This window comes from Carassius auratus, unplaced genomic scaffold (assembly GCF_003368295.1).
Source record: "Carassius auratus strain Wakin unplaced genomic scaffold, ASM336829v1 scaf_tig00000254, whole genome shotgun sequence".
In the NCBI taxonomy this organism is placed as follows: Eukaryota; Metazoa; Chordata; class Actinopteri; order Cypriniformes; family Cyprinidae; genus Carassius; species Carassius auratus.
Window position 1 is genome coordinate 68,660 of NW_020523286.1, and position 21,677 is coordinate 90,336.

At 36.7% G+C, this 21,677-nt stretch overlaps 1 protein-coding gene across 3 annotated transcripts in view; it reads left to right on the forward strand.

The window, feature by feature from the left end:
- LOC113068838 (caM kinase-like vesicle-associated protein) overlaps positions 1–21,677 on the forward strand; it is a 42,346-nt gene that overhangs the window by 18,287 nt on the left and 2,382 nt on the right. The window contains exons 2-12 of one of the 3 annotated variants that reach the window (XM_026241688.1): positions 9,355–9,379; positions 15,981–16,087; positions 16,259–16,390; positions 16,731–16,805; positions 18,117–18,255; positions 19,205–19,325; positions 19,428–19,503; positions 20,574–20,710; positions 20,815–20,893; positions 20,989–21,076; positions 21,298–21,306. In XM_026241688.1, the coding sequence (XP_026097473.1) occupies positions 9,374–9,379; positions 15,981–16,087; positions 16,259–16,390; positions 16,731–16,805; positions 18,117–18,255; positions 19,205–19,325; positions 19,428–19,503; positions 20,574–20,710; positions 20,815–20,893; positions 20,989–21,076; positions 21,298–21,306 (969 nt within the window). In that variant the 5' untranslated portion in view covers positions 9,355–9,373. The remainder of the gene's footprint in view (positions 1–9,354; positions 9,380–15,980; positions 16,088–16,258; positions 16,391–16,730; positions 16,806–18,116; positions 18,256–19,204; positions 19,326–19,427; positions 19,504–20,573; positions 20,711–20,814; positions 20,894–20,988; positions 21,077–21,297; positions 21,307–21,677) is intronic. The other 2 variants (XM_026241690.1, XM_026241689.1) reach the window with 2 other exon arrangements.

Genomic DNA, 21,677 nt, shown 5'->3' on the forward strand with positions numbered 1-21,677 from the left:
TGCCCTCATTAAATTGCCATGAAGCCTAGTGTGGCGTTAGCAGTTTAAAATCTAAAGGTTTGTTGAGTTTACTTCCTCAGTGGACCCATTACTCTTGTTTGTCCATTAGCTTGAAGACCCTTCTGATAGGAAGATCTGATTAATGAAGATTAAAGCAGTGTTTTGTTTTTTGTCGGGCCATTTGAAAACAAAATGGGTCACAGGTCTGTACTGATTGGATAGCAAAATTAATAAGCTTATTAACATTTCCTATCGGCTTTCTTTTGTTATTGACGCCAAATCCGTGTGTCCAGCCAAACTCTTATCAAACTTTTCTTGAACCCCTTACACAAAAAATCTTTACTACCCCAAGATTTCAAGTTAATAATTCAATAATTATACATTTGCATATTTGTGGTTCTCTGATGCTGATTATACTTTGAAGCTGTTATCCACATTGAAGACAACATAACATAAATGAATGAATATGTACTCAGGTGGGATGCCAACAAGTGGTAGGAAAACTAGTCAAAGCACTCCATTAATATGACGAATTGCAGCCCAAAATACATGTTAGAGGCTTTTAGTGGGAGAATCATTGTGCATTATGATAGATGTCCTTGTTTGTAGTGTGGAGATGGTAACACTATCCTTAAATTATGCATAACTATCTTAAATACTATAAAATGTTGGACTGTTGAAGATATATTGTCTTGACACAATGCGATTAAATTTAAAGTGATTTTCCATCAACAAACAGTAATGTATATATGTCTTAATGGCTATATAATCTTTTTGAGTCCTATTTATGGGTATAGTAATATTAATGATAATTTGGTGGAATGAGTTGAGTATGGGTGAGTGTAAAAGTGTATAACGTGCAGATGTCTCATTTCCATAGGAAACAAGCTTGAGGCTCATAGTACTGCAGATGCTCAGTTTACAGCTGGATTTTGAGATCATTCTAACTGTATGATGACATTATGTGTGGCATATACAGTACTTGACCTACAAACTAATTTGTGCTTGTTTTAAGGTGTTTCTGTATTATCTTTTCATTTCATTTAACATTTTTGTGATTGTGACAAACAATGAATGACATAAAAAAATGTAATTGGCTGTGTGCATAACAGATGCTCTCCCTTTCAGTTGCCAAATTTGGCTTGTATAACAATGTTCAACACAAAGCCTTTGTCCATTGCTGATTTAAATCTGAAAATGTAATCATTCCAGGTTGTGTCCTTTATTCGTTCTTCTCTTCATGTGTTTTTTTTTTTCCACTTTCACATTTGAAAACAGAGGATGGGCAGGAAGAGGGGGAGCTGGGTAAATGAACAAAAGTGTAAAGGATCAAAGCTTCATGAGAATAGAGAGATAAAGTGTGGAGACCAAACGTTTAGAGTACAATCATCAATTGGGGTTTGGGGGGAAAGAATATACCACAGCTTCTGTAATGATTCATTTTACATGAAAATACTAGAGTAGAGTGGCAAAGGCATTTTTCAAACAGAATCTCGAACAGTCTGCAATGTTAGTTTAGCATCACAGCTGGTGAAAGAAAGTGCCAGAAGGATGTGTGTGTGCTTGTGTGCGTGAGAGAGTTGAAATGCATGTGAATGTCTATAGGTGAGGGTTGTGCATAATTTTACTTGTATGTGCAATTATCAATCAACCTAAACATTATGCAGCATGGGTGATTCTTAGAACCAAATCAATAATTATTAAACCAGAAATTCTTCCTTTCCTCCACTGAATTTATCAGCAGACAGCAGGGCTTCGTGACTTATATATGTATATAAGTAGGCTATAACTGATATAGGCTTATCTTTTATTTATTTTTTCCCCGTTTCATTCAAAATATTCCCAAACATGTTAACTATAACATTAAATCTTGATTCTCAAATATGCGTAAGGAGATGCATTTTGCACATTTATATATTATGTTAGTTGATAATTGTAGATGTGCAAAGTAGCCTAATCGTGTAATCTATTAACTAACTACACAAAAAATAAATATAAATAAATAAATAAAAACTGTCTTTGTACTTACATACCAGAGATGGGTGTCATGCCATAAATTATTTTTAATAAGACTGACTTTGTATTTAATAGAAACATTGCAATTTACAAATTAATGAACACTTTCATTGTATTCAGTAAAAACATTGACATTACCACTCTCATTATAATCACTGAAGCTGTTTACACTGTGAAATAAATATCACATATTATAAATATGTACAACTGCACTTTGTTGTTTCTGACTTGAGAATAATCAGAGAGCAGAATTCCTTAAAGGGATAGTTCACCCAAAAATGAAAATTTGATGTTTATCTGCTTACCCCCAGGGCATCCAATATGTAGGTGACTTTGTTTCTTCAGTAAAACACAAATTCAGATTTTTAACTCAAACCGTTGCAGTCTGTCAGTCTTATAATGGAGGTGCATGCGAATCACGGCATGTCCTTAACAAAGCCAGCGTGTGACGTGTCTTCTTCTTCTTCTTTACAGCAGATTGCAGACTTATGAGTGCATTACCGCCACATATCTCTCAAATGGACCATTGACACTCCCAGTTGAGTGTCAATGGTCCATTTGAGAGATATGTGGCGGTAATGCACTTATAAGTCTCTGATCCACCATAAAGCAAGAAGAAGACGTGTCACATGCCGGCTATGTATTTAGTACAGGTCAGACAATTCAGGCATTGCAGTGAATAAGAGGTTAAAAAAAACCTATATAAACACTGTTCAGTTTCTTACACAGACTAATAGTTTTATGTCTTTACACATCAATATATCGTCACGAGCTGCAGGGTTTAATTTGGTTTTGTGTATGTTTTTTTTTTTTTTTTATGTTTTAGCCGAGAATCCCATTTACCTCCATTATAAGACTGACAGACTGCAACGGTTTGAGTTAGAAATTTTAGTTTGTGTTCTACTGTAGAAACTAAGTCACCTACATCTTGGATGCCCTGGGGGAAAGCAGATAAACATAATTTTTTTGGGGTGAACTATCCCTTTAAGCAAACACCTACACTGAACGAATGATTTCCGCCATCACTCATCTGAATGGCTCTGATTGGTCATTGCATTCATAAGCTCAACAGAATCGTGTGTAATTTTTACAATGTGCAGCTGTAAAAATGCGTCTGTCTCTGGCTCAGCGCCAGCCAAAGTGCGATCGCTGATTTCAATTAGCAGCCGAAGCTGTGAAACTGCACGTTCTAATAATGCCAGTATAATTGTATGAAATATATAAAAAACTATTATTCTGCTGTTTTTGTCTTTTGGAAGCTGCATTCAAAATCCACTTGGCTCAAAAATTTGAGGGGGCACGTTTGAATGAGCATGACTGCTCTGGCAGACAGGCCCATTTTTTTAAAGGAATGGTTCCTCCCAAAATAATAATTTATTCACCCTTATGCCATTCAAGATGTAGATGAATTTGTTTATTCACTGAACAGATTTGGAGAAATTCAGCATTACATCACTTGCTCACCAATAGATCCTCTGCAGTCAATGGGTGCCATCAGAATGAGAGTTCAAACAGCTAATAAAAACATCACAATAATCCACAAGTTATCCACATGGCTCCAGTCCATCAATTAACATTTTGTAAAGTGAAAAGCTGCATGTTTATTAGAAACAAATACATCAAGGAATTTTCTTTCTGGCCAGCATACTTACCCCTAATCCTCAATAATATTTTCCAGTGAAAAAGTCCATCTCCTTTCATATTGTCCTCTCACATCAAAATATACTGACATATTTGTTTAGAACTTTTTTGGACTGTTTTCGCTTGTAAACGGTAGCTGATCTGCGCATATCTACAAATTCAAATGCAATATTTATATGAATTTAGTGTAATCAATTGTATAAAACAATAATCAGATTATGGTCCCTGACATACATGTATATTCAGCATTTTTTTTTTTTTTTAATTCCCATTTTTTAGCACTATAAGCTGGAAGTACCACCTTTCTGTTTTAATGGGTCTTCAAGCTGTTCCTTGCTGTAGGGTTGCACATGCGGCCTTGCATAACCGTAGAAACGTGTAGGTGAGGTTTATTTTTAAAGGAATGATCCGGGTTTAACAAGTTCAGTTTTTTCAACAGCATTTGTGGCATAGTGTCGATTACCACAGACATTTTTTTACTTGTTCTTCAGAAAATAATGGATCTAAATTATTTTCAGAGATAATTGACAGTATGTCACCAATGTTTCTGTTAGAGCTTAACTTACACTGAACCAGAAACCTTTATTTAACAAGGTGGTCGAATCAATCTGACCTTTACAGTTGGTGCGACACATTTCAGTGAGTTTTGTTTTGTGAACCTGTTGGAATGTAATGTAAGCTATGCAAAGAGGCTGTTATTGACTATAACAACTATATTAGACCTGACACAAACCCACATCCAGTAAGTAAGCATTGTTACTCATGTCACATTCTATATTAGACCTGACACAAACCCACATCCAGTAAGTAAGCATTGTTACTCATGTCACATTTGAAATGGGCATTTACATAGATGCAAAATATGGCCCATTAAAAATGTATATTTTGGTTAAAAACAGTTTAAGCCCTGTCAACTGCAAGGCAGGCTGTCAAACGTGACAGAAAATAATTTGGATTTGTTACTGCAGTTAGAAATGGTGTTATATTTAGTTTTTTTCTAGATTTAGTTTTTGTTTTTCATTCATTTTAAAATATTTTTCAGTTTGTTACTGCAGTTAGAAATGGTGTTATAGTAATATTTTGATTTTCTTTAAGTTTCAGTAATTTTGGTAATCAGTAATTAAAAAAAAAAAATCTAAATGTTTCTATATGCTTTTAACTTATATTTATTTCAGTATTAGTTTTTTATATAATTTTAGTACTTCAACTTTTTATGTAAAATTGTATTATTTAACATAAAATGTTATTTAATTTAGCTGCTAAAGCCACATTTGGAATTATTTTGTTTAAATTTAAGTTTAGGTTATCATCTAGTATTTAGATTCTATAATTTAAATTACGGAAAGAAATAATGTTTAATACTTACTTTAATACGTTTTTATAATGAATTTAACAATTCCCATATTGACAATTACTTTAAATCAATGTTCTCACCTTACTTTAGTGAAAAATAAATACACAAAAATGTATTTGAAATACTTTATTTCATGCTAAGTGTACTACAAATACATTTACATACTGCTCTGCTGTCGGTTACTGAAGCCCTGTGACTGGAAAGTACAGCTTCCAAATCCTCAGTACTCATCTTGCTGGATCTGTCTGCTGCTTTTGACACAATTAACCACCAGATCCTCCTGTCCACCCTCATGAAGATGGGTGTCTCAGTCTTACTTCTCTGGTAGGTCCTTCAGTGTCTCTTGTAGGGGTGAGGTTTCTAAGTCACAACTTCTTGCTACTGGGGTTCCTCAAGGCTCAGTGTTAGGACCACCTCTCTTTTCCATCTACATGTCATCTTTAGGATCTTTCATTCAGAAGGATTGGTTTTCCTATCATTGGTATGCTAATGACACTCAACTCTACTTCTCATTCTAACCAGATGGTCCGATGGTAGCTGCTCGCATTGCAGCCTGTCTGAGAGACATTTCTGGCTGGATAAAGGATTAACACCTTCAACTCAACCTTGCTAAGACAGAACTGCTCGTGGTCTTAGCCAACCCAGCACTTCATCACAACCTCTCTATACCGCTTGGTTGGTCATCATAACTCCTTCCAGGACAGCCAGGAACCTTGGAGTTGTTATGTATGATCAGTTAAACTTTACAGACCATATTGCTAAAACAGCCCAGTCCTGCAGGTATGCCTTATAAAAAACCCTTCCTAACATAGCAGACCGACAACTCCTTGTCCAAGCTCTTGTTCTCTTCAGACTGCTCTCATGGAGGGCCGTCCTGCATGTACTATCAAGCCTCTGCAACTGATCCAGAATGCAGAAGCCAGAGTCTTTTTCAACGAGCCAAAGAAAGCCCACGTCACACCTCTCTTCATCAGCTTGCATTAGCTACCAATAGCCACTCGCATCAAATTCAAGGTACTGATGCTTGTCTACAAGACAACCACCGGCGCTTCACAAATATACTTAAAACTTGCTAATTCAGACCTAAGTGCCCTCCAGAAGCTGAACAACACCATGTGGTGCTGTCCCAAAGAGGCACAAAATCATTCTCACAGACCTTTCCCTGGACTGTCCCAAGCTGGTGGAACAACCTACTTATCTCAATCCAAGCAGCTGAATCTTAAGCCATTTTCAAAAACGAGAATTTTCAAATTCTATTCTATTCTATTCTATTCTTATTTATAAAAATAAATAAAAAACTTGCAGTTTTCATTAATAGTGACATTAAAACACATTTTAGGTGTAATATTAAGAAATGTGCATTGTGCACAAGCATTATTCCAAATAAGATTTAGTTATACATTTTTTATATTAGTAAGTCCCAAGCAGTAATCAAGTTGATAGATTTGAACTATATTTAGTATGAAATAAATGTAACCCTATTACTGTTTTACTAGGGTACCCTGACTTAATATATTAAGTTTGCAATATTGATTTCCTTACAGTTTTGAACAATTCTGTTGGATTTGGTGGGGACCTTCAAGTTTACATAATTTGTCCCTGCTTCATATTTGCAAGTAATGAAAAAAGATCCAGGCTATTATAGTGGCAGATAAATTATTTGCTCAGATGACATATTTTTCAGAAATATGCCTTGTCAGACAATCTTTTTACTGTCAGTGGGAGGAAGGAAGGACAGATTCGCATGAACTAATAAAATGCCGAACACAACTGCCATAAAAAACAACTTCACAAATACCTTGTTTATGATGATTTATGTTTAAGCCACAGATGGCGATAGAGAGGCCAAAGTTCTTCTGTCATTGTCATTAACATTTAGTCATTAACATTTAGTTTTCAGTCAAAAAAAAATTATTGGACAAAAATTAAATTAAATTCAATTCAAGTTTATTTGTATAATGCTTTTTACGATACAAATCAACTTTACAGAAAATTAAGTTTCTACAATATGGGCAATGTCAAGATACCACTGTTTTTGGTGTAGGAAAGAAAAATAATTAAAAATGTATTATCTGACCCCATTATTACACTCATCATGCAGCTGAATATTTGGATATAGTGACTGTGGGTGGCTTTAATTTCTGGGTCGCACAAATCCCCCTCTTACTACCATAATCATTAGACTTTCAAACCATCAGTGACCACGTGTTTGTCTGTGCCTGAACGTGTGTATGTGTGTGTAGGGGCGTGTTATGTATATGTTCACTTGAGTAAGCACATCTCAGACCAAAACACTGAGCAACCCAAAGGTCTGTACATAATGCTGAATTAAAGTCACAGTTAGTTGGTAAGCAAGTGTATCTTTTTCTCATTACTGCATTTAAGCGTGAGTTACCATGCTGCCTTTCAGCGGTAATCCACTCAATGCTAATGCATAATTCATAAACAATAGCAACCGAACGCACATTTATCCTCCCAACTCCCTATCACAACCTGTTTTGTTCATTTTTCTCAATCCATCTAATGGAAATCTGCCAATCCATCATCAAACAAGAATAATGCATAATGTTTTATTCGTCTGCAATCCTTCCTGTGTTTATATCTCAGTTCTGGACAATAGCTGTTAGTCACTTGTCAAATAGATTTTTGCTTCAGTCAATCGGCGCTTTTATCCGCAGGTGTCTATTGACCAAAGGTTACAAACACCAACTCCTGTTTTAGCTCCACTGTCTCCCACTGGGAGATATAAAGTATCTATAGCTGAAGAACAGCCTGTAGAGAGACAGAGAAAGGTAATGATGTGGATGTCTTGTATGTGGCCCCGGCTGTGCGAGACCCCAGGGATCTCATTTAGATTCTGCTAGGACACAGGCATCCGTGTTAAAAAAGCAACAGAATTGCTAAAAGAAGGGTCTCATGAAGAGCCCTTTTACCGCTGCTGCCAGCATGCTTTAAAAACTCGTTATATAGCAAACCGGAGCAATAGTCGCATCTCCTGCTGTACTGGATCGGCAATAAGCCCGTCTTCTAGCGCTAAATGTCTTTGGTTATATTTGATTTTCGCTAATGGGTTTAATGTAACTTAAAAAAAAATGTTTCATCACAAAGAAGTGGGACCTGTTTGCAGTTCTGGGTTTCTGCATGGTACGAGCATCATTTCATAGAAATCCATTTACAAGGCTTCATTTGCATTTGTTTTGGAGCTTGGTTTTATAATATGTCCATAATTCTGACCAAAAATAAATAAATACACCAGGCGTTCCTCCTGCAGACGGAGTAAATTTTTAATTTACATTGGCGCACTGAGCTAAGTTTGCTTATTAAAAAGGCGGGTGTAAATCTTTTTTTGCTCTGTTGTTGCTTGCAGACAGTTCAGTGATGAGGGAACTATGAACTATGTGGAGATCGCTGATTATAATTGGGCAAAGCGTTCGCTCATGCAGCGAGCAGGCAAACGGCTTAAAAAAGTAATGCAACATTTGCATTAGCTTCTCAGAGGCATAAGAGACTACAGAGAGCAGCAGGAGTCCCTCATTATGTTGTGGCAAAACCGCAATGAAATCAATTTGTGTCATCACAGGTAAAGATTCCACTTAATATTAAAGACAATAGGAGCTGAGTGAAGACTCAGACAGGAAGACGAATGATGGTTTCTGTCTTTCTGATGAACAAAATCTGTCCTCCCACAGTCGTGTTGTACCTACGGTCTTTTAACACTATGAGTTCCTCTCCTCTGCCTACACAAGTCTCAAAATACCATTATGGATACTTTAACATTTCTCATGAATCACTGAACTGATTTTTACAGTACATTTGGAGTTTTCTTTTTAGATTTCTTTCCCTTCCCACATGAGTATGACAAACATGTCAGTGGCATGTGGTAGAGTTTTTTTTTTTCTAGTTCCATGATGCAGTTTTTCACTTAAAAGACATAATTTTTGTAGGACAATATTTGTATATATTTATATTAATTATTAAAATAAAAATGTATTTAAATAGTGTATTCACTATGGTTTGAATAGTCAAACATGGTTATAAAAATTCCAAGGTTATGTATTTGATTCCCAAGAATGAATGTAATAGTAGAATGTATATCTTAAATACGATTCTAATTAATTATTAAAAAAATAAAAATAAAAATCAAAGTATCAAAACCAAATGAAAAATGTAAATTATGTCCCCATTTCGTTGTAAATCTGTATGACTGTTCTGCTGTGGAAAACATTGTAGAAAAATATATGTTTGGTATATTCACTGAATTTTAGTTAATTTTGTTTTTTCTTTGTCTTTTATTTTATGGACAGTTGACACATTTCTCAAAATATCTTCTTTTTTCCCCACAGACATCAGGTTTGGAAGAAAATGAGAGTGAGTAAATATGACAAAATATCCCTGTTTTTCATAAGTAATCAGCCAGTCACAGTGACATGACCACGCTTTTAACCTTCAATCCTCAAGTCTATTGCTCTATTTATTATTTTCTCATCCATATCTCCTCTCTCCCTGCTAAGAATTCTCCCAATTCTTTTCAATATATTCTCCTTCCTATTTGTGTTACCTGTGTCTTCAACTATGTGCACTTAAACGCAGGGATAAGGCCCTCATTCTAGTCACATACATGTACAAACCCACAGAAACTGGCAAAACCTACAACCATGTCTTTGGCACGATTCCTGGTCAATTGATAGCTTTCCACCTGAAGGGTAACAGATTGATTTAATCCAGGCCTATGCTGCCCTTCCTGTATGGAAGCTGTCCTTTTGCATCAACTCCAGATATCTGAGCCTTCGTCCTTTGGATGAGCATCTTGTGTGTGAATGAGAGCCCTTCCCTCCTCCCTCTGCTGATCTGTGGAGCATCCAGCTGCTTCAAGCAGCAGCCCAGCTGGGCTCACTCAGCCTGGGTGGGGTTATACTGCCCCATTTAGATTCATGCCAAAGTCCATTCCAGGAATCTACCAGTAAAGTTGGACGTTATTGATTTTGGAGTCAGACCAAGTCATGGGTGAGTTACTTAAAAATTTATCCAAGGCTGTGTTTACACAGGTGATCTGTTCAAAAGTGAGCAGACCAAAAGAGGTCAGCGTGTTTCTGCATCTTGATAAAGCAGAAAAAATTCTAAAAAGTAAAACTTTGCACATGATCTGTATCATTTTGACGTCAGGCAAACACAAGAAGTATTGTATGTTATAGCAGTAGAAGACTAACATTTTGAAGAATGTTCTAGTGACTCACTTTTTTTCAGGAAATTAAAATGTCTGTGAGGCGTAGCCATCTTTTCAGAAGTAATTTATTTATTACCTGCTGGAGATGACTTGAAAAACCATATTGTCGCAATCGTATGTTTAATGTTCGTGTTTCCAAAAGTGTCTGTTTTTCTGTGAAAACAACTGTTTTCATACAGCATAGCTGGACGCTTTTGTCCAGATGTTCATCTCGTTTTCTGGGTCCGAATAAAACGTCAGATCATGCGCAGACAATTCTGTTTCTAAGTCTATATTTATTCACACCAGCTCCTGAAAACATCTATGCGAACACACTTGACCGAAAATATATAATATATAAATTATATTATAATATATTAAAAAAAGATATTATAAAAAATATACGCCCCTGCATTCGAGTCAGATATTTTGAGGGAATCATTTAATTCAGTTCACAAAACAATTCAGAGTGTATTTTGTTTTTTATCGTGAATGATTCATCCATTGTGAACAATTTGTCCATTTTCATAATTTTTTTTCTAAATACTTTGACCTTGACATTTTTAATGGAAATTCTATATCTTCCGGTGAAATGTCAGACTTCGAATCATGACATATGTCTGGACCTCTCCAATCATTTTGTCCATATAAACCCGTCCCTTTCTAAAAGTCGACTGTAATCTTGCATTCAGATCTGCCTCCATCCAATCAACAACCAAGTTAAATTGAAGTCCATGAGTTCTTTTCTTTTCAATAATCCCTTTCACTTGGATGTATGTCACAGTACAGAAGAAAGATCGCTTCTTCCAATCTGTGCCAAGTGTAAATGGTGTTCATTTTCCCATACAATGCTCTGTGATACAGTACCCCAACATGACATGTAATTGTAACAAATAAACTGAACCAAAGGCAGAATATTTGCTTTACTATTTCAAATGAGTCTTTTCTCAATATTTTCACTACATCTGAGGTTTGAGCCGAGGCTCTGGCAAATATTGCACCTAGTGGTGCCAAAATTTGAGTTTCAGAACACCAAATGCATAATAAACCCAGCAGGATGATAATGATTATGGTGTTTGTCTGTGAGAGACAAGAACGCGGGACTGCACGCTATAATTTAGCACCAGATTAAGCAAGGGGAAGAAGGGAGGACATCAAACTTCTACACTCCATGCTGTGACTTTTGAACTTGTTGCTGTGCTGGATTGTGAGGCGGTGTGTGTGCGCGGTTGGATTTGATGTGTTTGGAGAACAGCACAGCTCCTCTCTATCCTCATCCATCCTGTGGGACTGGATCTAGTGTTTAATGTGTGTGTCTCTAGAGATGAAGATTCATTGCTTTAATAAGAGCAGTACAGAGAGAAGAGAGAAGAACATAGCTTTACAGAGGAGTGTCTTGGGAAAGGCTGATGGTTGGGGGTCTCGTGGTCTTTAAAGATGGAGGGAGGAATCTGTTGCAAGCTTGTCTTTGTAGAAGGCAACCCTAAAGCCCTTTATCGCTGCCTTGTCTTTGTCTTTTCGTATCTTACTTGAACTCCGTCTCCGGTGGAAATGTTGCCTTCTGCGAGTTAGGAGAATGTTTGAATGCTAATTTTGGGTGCAAATATTGGTGTGTGTGTGTATGTAAGGTGTGGGTGTATGCAAAAATAGCCATTATGAATATGCATGGACCCCAATTAAAACAACATACATTTTTTTCCAGAACCGATCTGAGAAATCGCACGCTGTCAGACAGCAATCCTTCATCCCAATGCGTCCCATAATGGAACATTAACAATGTCTTCTCAACAAGATCGACTTTTACCACACCGCAAAGAGAAGGATGTGCAGTTCAGTATGTGTTTATGCTGCACCTGAGTCCTGTAACGCAGTGCACACGCTCGTATTGAGTGCAACTAATGAGTGAGAGCTGTGAGATGTGATCCGTCACTCTAGTGCAAGGTTCCAATCAAAAAGTACACATCACTACCCTAATGTAAGCATTCGGTCACCTTCTGTATTTGCATCCATCTCTGGAGGGAATCCACGCTCGCTGTAAATATATATCTTGTCAGCATAGTCATGCCATATGGAAAGAGTGTTAAAAAGTGCCTGTAGAAGGGAAGTAGCAGCTCTGGCTCAAAACATACAACTTACTCTTTATTACAGATGGGCCACAATAACCAGCTTGCCATCCTCCAATGACTAGTCTTATTTATATTTTTTCTTTAAAAAAAAAAAGCTACACTGTATGACTTTTGGCCCTGTCGTGGTTGAGGCATAAGAGAAAACTTGCTGATGAACATTGTTTTGGGCATAACAGGAGCTTGCTATTCTGCCTGGATGAATTTTTATGGTTTGAGCCACACAGGCTGTGTAGATAGTTACAGATGATCGCCTTATCAGTCAGTTCTTTTTAAAGTAAATTAACTTGTTGAAATCTGTAGTTTTAAAATAATGTTACAAAAGTTTGCCAATGCTAATGTCAGACTAAATGACTGCTATTTATATCAGATAATGGTGGAAACTATTTGTAAACAAATAGAACAAACTAGTAACTGGTTTAGAGATTCAGTTGTTGTGGCTTTAAGCCATTTCCACCTAATACAGTAGTAGCCTTATTTCCTTTATTTACAGACAGGGATGTAGAGATGCACCCTGAGCCAGTTGAAAATGGCAAAAAATGTGTGACGATTCCAGTCGGTTGAAATGTTAAACTAGTCGTGATACAGAAGTGGGGGTTTATATGAATGTATCTCTAAGGGGAACCTTCAGAAAAGTTTTGATGGCATTTTCCTTCCATCTTGTCTCTGTATAAAGTATACTGAAGTAGTGTTTATAAGTGCAGTGCTGGTTAAAGCAGCAAGCAAGGAAACACTATATTGGCGCTGTTCCATAAGCACCACCTGCTGGAAGAGAGTGAATTTGCATCTCATGCAGCCAGTCTGCTGTTTTTGTTGTTCACGTATGTTTTATGTAGCCTAATTTCACAAATTTGAAGTCAGACTATTCTATCTTTGCTTTACATTTTGAGATTATAAAATCGAATTTAAAGAATCATTTGTATTCTTTATTTGTTTGATTTGGGATTCGTTTTAAAATTTCAGTTTAGTTTTGTTATATGCAATATTTCAATATCACAAAGAAACGTGCATAATTTTTTTGAGAAATATCTTTTCATTTAAAAAAAAATGTGGAAAGAAGAGTGAGAAATTCGTATCGGTATTGGGAATTGTGTCACATCGTGAGTTGGGGAATCATTACATCCCTACGGATAAGACATAAACATGGACGAATAATGAAAGTATGCAGTTTCTTAGGAAATTTGTCCTGATAATTCTAAAATATGAACAATTATTATAAGCTTGGTGTTGTGATTTAGGGTAAGGGATTAACATGGTTCTCAAGATTGTTTTATGATGTATTCACTCATTATTTACATTTTGTTAATGTCAAACAAAAAAGTTACATAGTGTATCTTTAAATAAAAAATATATATTTAATACTTTCATATCTATCTGTATGTAGTTTATTTAAAGTTATTTATTATTATTTAAGTATTTATTATAAATATAGTATTTGAAAGTTTGAAAGTATTTAAGCATGCTTTTTATTAGTTAAAAGTTTTTACTTATTTTTGTAAATATTTATTTGATTTATTTGATTTGATAGAGAGGGATTTGACTGAGCCAAACTTGATCCCAGTTCTTCAGCCCTTTTATCTTTCAGAAGCAATGCACCACCCTCTGAACCACAGCTCTGACATGAGTGTTGCATTTTTAAGATAGCATGTCAAGTTAAATATAGTTTCACTTTTTGAAACAAGTCTGGAGAGCCATGTGTTGTGTTTCATTCTGTTGTGCCCCATCTAGTTAAATTTGAACACAGTAAGACATGTTATGTAAAGGACTCTTAAGAAATGTGTCTGACTGGGGTCAAGTTAACTCAAAACCGTCTGAATCAGGAAATTAGTCCATTTTGAAAATAGCCCTCCGTTTCATTTGCTTAAAAAAAACCTGACCTTTACAGTTTCTAATATTCTGTTCATGGATGAGCATTTTGTTATTGTAGCGACCTGCACATGAAATATTATCCACTCAAAATGTACAACGCCAAAGCATTGTTCTCATCTTGACTATATCTTAAATTAGACATAAACCCCATGAATAACAGGGCACTCTTGTAACATGTTTTTTGGGTGTCATAGTTTATTTAAATGCGGAAATGTTCTAAAAGCCCTGTCACATACAAACCATCGTGGCACAATTTCATTTCAACTGGCTGTTATGGGGTTGTCTGTGTGGTACCAGAAGGCAGGTAACAGAAATAGCTATGCAAATATAACAGACATGATATCTCCGAAGTACGAGTAAGAATGCCATATTGACTTTGCCGTAGGATGAACAGCTGTCAAGCACAAGCCTGGAAGTTGCTGGTTTTAATTTCTTCCCTTCCTTTTCTAAGCAGACAAAACAGATATTGCAATATTCCAGTTCATTCATATGAGAGATTCAGCGTGAAATCAGCATAGTCCCACACAGTGTTCCAGTTACGTAATCTTTCTCTTGTTCCCGACCTCTCCTACTGTATCCCGACCCCTCCCTTGCATGGATCCATGTGAAGGATTAGGGATTAGGGGCAGGGGCCGGAGCCGGAGCTGGATTACACAGCTAACAGACCAGCGCTCTGTCTTCTGATGCTGGCAGATGCTGTCACTCTCAACACGCTCCTCCTTAAAGATCTTCTTTTTCTCCTCACAGACAAACCTCTCAACCATCTGTTGAATTATTTTCACTTGAGCATTATATGTCTGATCTTGTCATTGTGTAATACATCAGATACTAATCAAACCAAACCTTTTTCTATATGACACATTTTCACAAACGGGAACCGATATTATTATGTAAATTGTGTTCTTTGGAGTTATAACTGTTATCTATAACTATAAACTGCTATCTATGCATGTGATGTATATAATAGGGAGAAAAGCATGGTGATTATTATTATTATTATGCAAATATGGAAAATATATGTTTATTATTAACTTTAACATTTGGTCCCATACTAGCTAGCCACTAGTGAGTGACATCTTAATCTTGGCAAAATCTGCAAACCTGTTACTACAACCCTGATACATTAATAATTTTATTTATTTGTTCATTTACTCACTTGTTTATTTAATTGTATTGCTAGAAGCATTTACAGCATTTTATACTTTATTCAGAAATGCCCTACATTTTAAAAGAGTTGGTTGGGGGGGGAACTGTTAACCCAAAATAAACAGAAAACAAAATCTCCTTAAAACCATTTTCTGAGTGCTAAACATATCTCCTTTTACCGAGTCTTAGTTTAAAATTAAAAATTAAAATCTCTAAGGTTTTCCAAATCTATTTTGCATCCTTCTTCTGGTAAGTGTCTTATAATCAGTGAGCCTTATTCATGAAACACAAGCAGAATTCATTTCTGTGTAGCAAATTGTCACATTCTGTCCGATTTATGAAGGAATGGATGGTTCAACAAGAATGTTTTACACAGAAATCGTTCTGCATATGTTAGATGAATAATGTCCAATATTTCCAGTTAACGCTCCAAACATTTTGAAGTTAGTTGAAAATCTCTTTTCAGTCATGTTGAAACAGCATTCAATAGCATTTCGCAATTTCTGTGTGGGACCTGTCACGGTGAGGCTAGTTTGTGAAGACGCATGCTCCTCTAGAGTGAATGACATTAGTTTTATTGAGATTGATGGCTGTATGTGTATGTGTATGCTTGTTCTCCTCTGGGCAGGTGGATGCTGTCATGCCATTTGGGTGCCTTGCTCTGCGAGATGGGCGGACATACAACAGCCTGTCAGACATTACTGACAAATACGAGATTGGACAGGTCCTCAAGGCGTGAGTGTGCATAGATCTGCCGTTATAGCCTTAAGAAAGCCAATCCATCAATTACAGATGCATGATCTCAATAAACATTAATTTAAGACAAATTTCTCCTAATAGATAGGTGCTTGTCACAGTAATTTTTACAGCATAAAATATAGCATTCAAAATAATTTCTCTTTGCAGCAAAGAATTTTGCGAGCTGTGCCTGGTAAAGGAACGACAGACGGACAAGGTCTATGTGTGCAAGAAATTCCTCAAGAAGGATGGCAGGAAAGTGCGGAAGGCAGCCAAGAATGAGATCATGATCTTGAAAATGTATGTGGTGACTCAAAACGTCAACAGATGATGTAGGGTTTTGTGAGAGTGCTGATCAGAGAGAACGAAGAAAAAAATTTAAAGGGATGGTTCACCCAGAAATCAAAATTCTGCCCTTGTGTCATTTCAAACCTCAAATTTTCTTTAAACTCTGGAGCACGAAATTGTAAATGTAGCAGGGTGAAGTAGTCCTTTAAGGATGGAGAGTCTAAAAGATGCTGTATGCATCACCCTTAGTGTGATTATTTCTGTCTTTTCTAACTCTCTTTGAAGCACTTTTCTCTATTAAATGTGAGATAAAGAAACTATTCAGCTTTTTGCCATGATGTGTTTATTCCAGGGTCAAACACCCAAACATCCTGCAGCTGATTGATGCATTCGAGACCAGGAAAGAGTTCTTCATCATACAAGAGCTGTGAGTCTGACCTCCGTTTGCCATGATCAGTCATTTTCCCTTCCCGGTGTCATTCAGTAGGCCAAGAAGACATCTCTCTTCATCAGAACATCACTCCAAAAAAGCACTTCTTCTGTCACCGCTCCTCATGCAAATATCCACATCTTGCCAGGTTTACAGTCTACTAAAACCCTGTCATCTGCTTTTGCATGAATGACATTGACATGCTATTAGAGCTATTAAGATTACAGTAATGAGTAACTATAATAAGAAATATAGTCTCTAGACAGTTAGTCATTTACTATTTCCAATAAGATTTTAAAAGTTATTTTATATTTAGCCTGCAGGATGTTTTTTTTATTTTATGTAATGGTTAACCAAGATCCTTCTCATATAGCACTGTGTTATTAATTTACTTATTGTTTGGTGACAAGCCAAAGAGCAAGAACCCAATTTGATGTAAATGAAACATCTATAATATTTAGATCATTTTCTAAGATTTGTATTTTTACAAACACACACACACACACACACACACACACACACAAACAAACACAAAAATGACCCATTGGTCCAGGGCATAATCCATCCATAACTTAAAGGGATACTCTACCCCAAAATGAACATTTTGTCATTAATCACTCACTCCCATGTCATTCCAAACCCGTAAAAGCTTTGTTCATCTTAAGAACACAATTTAAGACATTTTGGTTGAAAACCGGGAGGCTTCTGAATGTCCCATAAACTGCCAAGTAAATCCATATTACCATATGCAACCTATGCTCTTCTGTGTCAGCCGTGCCAGAGAATGCGCTGTTTCTACGTATAATTAGCTTTGATTTAAAAGAAAACAGTGCATCCTTGTGGCGCGGATGATAAAGAAGAGCATACGCAGCATACAGTGATATGGAGAGACACATAGGAGACTGTTGACAAAGGAATTATTGAATAAAGTCATTATTTTAGTTTTCCTCTCTTACAAAAACTATTCTCGTCGCTTCATAACGTTACGGTTGAATTACTGATGGCAGATGGACTATTATGACGATGTCTTTCATACTTTGCTGGACCTTGACAGAGTAACTTACTTGGCAGTCTATGGGACAGTCAGGCCTCCCGATTTTCATCCAGAATACCTTAAATTGTATTCCTAAAACGAACAAAGCTTTTACTGGTTTGGAACGACATGGGAGTGAGTGATTAATGACAAAATGTTATTTTTGGTGTGAAGTATTCCTTTAAGTATGAATAAGCAATAAATAAAGAACTCTACAAACATATTCAGATCTCTCTTTTTTCTCATTTATTTTTGTGACTGTGTGTTTGTCACAGGGCCACAGGAGGAGATGTGTTTGACTGGATCTTAGACCAGGGGAACTACACAGAGAGAGATGCTGCCAATGTGATCCGTCAGGTCTTAGAAGCAGCGGCATACCTTCACTCCCTCAACATAGTACACAGGAACTTAAAGGTGGGTTTACAATCATATTAATATATTATTTATCAATGAAAATGATATATGTGCAGTCCATATGCATGGTGTATAATACAATAAAGGAGTGCAACATGTGCATTAAATGTAATGCAACTGGGTTGATATATGAAATTGAAAAGACAGGCCATTTGTAATGATACCTTGATGCTTTTGGTTCATTTTTTTACTTTAATACAAAGAAACAGTGAATGTGTGATAATAAGGCTGTAACTCTGTGTTAACATGTTATTGTATATGTGTGTGCTGCGGATGTTTTTGTCTGCAGAGTATTAAATGATGATCAGTTATATTAATCAAACGCCTAGTCATCTTTGCCTCATAACACTATGCATTTGTAAAATTGCAAGAGCTCCCTGTGGGTGTTATTAATGTTCAAAACAAATATGAAAGTAATAAACAGTATTGCCACCTCCTGTGGTTCTAATGCTTCACACTAAAGCCATTAAGATTATGATGCCGTTTGTCATGAGACAACATGTGTTTGCAGTGCCCTCTAGTGCATGGCAGCAACACGTTGTGCACAATATTTGCATCAGAAATTCTCTGTTACATGTGTAATATGTGCATCTCATTTGCTTAACGCTCATTCTTGTCAGTAAAGCACAATTAAGTATTGCCTCCTGGGTGTTTTTATATATAGCTTTGATTCTTATTCAGGCTTGTGCTTGTAATCACAGAACTGAGATACAAATAGCATTTGCTTTCAGATTTAGACAAAACTCATTCTTCACATTGAGATGGGTGAAGGATGTGTCCTGTCTGGTCTCTGTTGGCCAGCTGATATTATTTAGGACAAAGCAACCTCTTGTTCTGTCATACTTTGGCATAATGCCATGACTTTCCTTGTATCATCATTACTTATATATTAAAGTATTGATTTTTTGTTTCGTTGTTTTTTTTTTTACCATGCCTTTTTTTATTTCAGCTGGAGAACTTGATGTACTATAGAGAGAGTAACCACAACAAGGTAGTTTTGCGGGATTTCTACCTGTCCAGGTTTGAGAACGGGTCACTCACCGAGCCCTGTGGGACACCCGAGTACCTGGGTAATGATTTATCACATGATTTCATTATTTATTTGTACTTGTATGTGAAGTATTAACCTTCACATCATTTTTTGTTTGTTTTTCTGTCATATTTCCTGTCAGCCCCTGAAGTGGTGGCTCGTCATCGCTATGGAAGACCAGTCGATTGTTGGGCGGTGGGGGTCATTATGTACATCTTGTAAGTTGGTGTTGTGTTGACATTCAATTGATTTGTCAGCGATTCTTTATTTTCTTTATCTTTAAAACAGGGGTTTGTGGCTTTTAGTCAGAAATTATGAAATTGATATAGGCTACGTTCACACTGCAGGGCTTAATGCTCAATTCCGATTTTTTGAAAAAATGTGATTTTTTTGCAAGGCCGTTCACATTTCCAATTAAATGCGACCTTTTGTGATCTCCTGTGTGAACGTGAAATGACCCAGAAGTGACCCGCATGCGCAGAAGAGTACTCAACGGTGAACAACGTCACTCGTTGTTTGCGGAAGTAGTTAACGTTAAACATGGATGTCAACAACAGTGTAGTCAACAGCGGAAATCTTTTTGCAATATTAATGTTATTTTCCCAACGGAGCCAGCACAATTACAATCTTCTCGTTTTAAGAAGAAAATTAAAAAGGAGGAGGAGAGCAAGGTTTTTGGCCATGGCGTTTTGTGGAGCAGTGTTAGCAACGTCGGTACGGAGAAACGCGTGGGTGCGGAGTCGCAGCCAGGAGTGGTGGGATACTGATGTGAGTGGTTCTTCTCGTTCCCACCAACTTCAACGCAGAATTATGACGTTTGTAGCGTATCAATGACGTACGGGTCGGATACATGTGGCCTGGCCGTTCAGACGGAGGTCGCATTTCAAAAGATCGGATACGTATCGGATTCAGGACCACATACCCAAGTGGCCTGGGTCACATTTGAAAAGATCGGATATGTGTCGTTCAGACGGTCATGAAAAGATCAGATACAGGTCGCATAGGGGCAAAAAAAACGGAATTGGGTCGTTTCAGCCTGCAGTGTGAAAATAGCCTTAGATTTTTTGTTTAGTGTTTTTAAATTGCACATTGTTCAAGAATATCAACCTGTTTACTTTGACACCACAAATGTATAACTGTAAAAAAAGAACTGCCTGCTGTAGTTTTATACAGCATCTATGGCACCAAAAAACCTTGATTAAAAATTTATCCGGGTAAATCTGCCGTGCATACTCATACATATTAACACAACAGATCATAATACAAATCATACAAATTTCATTTGTAGGTTGTCTGGAAACCCTCCATTCTATGATGAAACTGAGGAGGAGAACACCGACATGCACAACCGGATAATCTTCTGCCGCATTGTTGCTGGAGAATTTGAATTTGATTCACCATACTGGGATGAAATTTCCCCTGCTGGTACTAATATCAGGATATGATATAAGTTCCTGATCTGATCAAAACTTTTTTGTTTATTTTTTGATGCTTTAAACCTGAGTCTTATTCTCTTTAATGTCATCCAGCGAAAGAGCTGGTATGCAGACTTATGGAGGTTGACCCAATGCTGAGAATTACTGCACAAGATGCCCTTACGCATGGATGGTAAGATTATATACAAACACACAAACTCAAACACACTGTTGCTTTCTTTCAGAGAGATAACGCGTCAACTTTTTTTTTTTTTTTTTTTTTGACAGGATCGCTGGAAATGGGGCTTCGGAAAAGAATCTGAAGGAAGGAGTCTGTGCTCAATTTGAGAAAAACTTTGCAAAGGCCAAGTGGAGGGTAAGAGGAATCTACTGTAATACACAACAGTCATGTACAACTTGCCAGGTGCCTCTAATGATTGTACTAATCACTCTTCTAGAAAACAGCACAATAAATAATAGGATAATGAATAAGGACATTAACTGTAAAGATGGTAATGCCAAATAAAGCTATTGTTTATTAAAGGTTCTGATGGTTATTATATTAATGTTTGCTTTTTCCTTGCATGTGATACCCAGGATTTGAAGGTACTGTTGATATTCGTGGGGCAGCCTAGAGGCAGAGATTCTTTTCTCTGTATAACAATCTTTGACTTGGGCACTCATATTTCCTTTAGCATCATACCTAGTGTACATGGCTGCAGTGTCTCATGGCCTGGCCTGATTCTTTAAGGAGCGATCATTCAGGAAATATGTAGTTCAAGTCTGATTGTTGGAAAGATTCTCGCTGCACTTAAGCCTCCCTGTATCTGCACACCAGTAACTAACAAATTTATCACTGCCCAGCTGGTCCCATGTGCATTCAGTCATATGCCGTCTGGCTTTTAATCACAGTGTCCTCAATATTCCAGTTTGAATTCCAGTTAGTCATTCATTCACTCAGACAAATCTCCAGATTG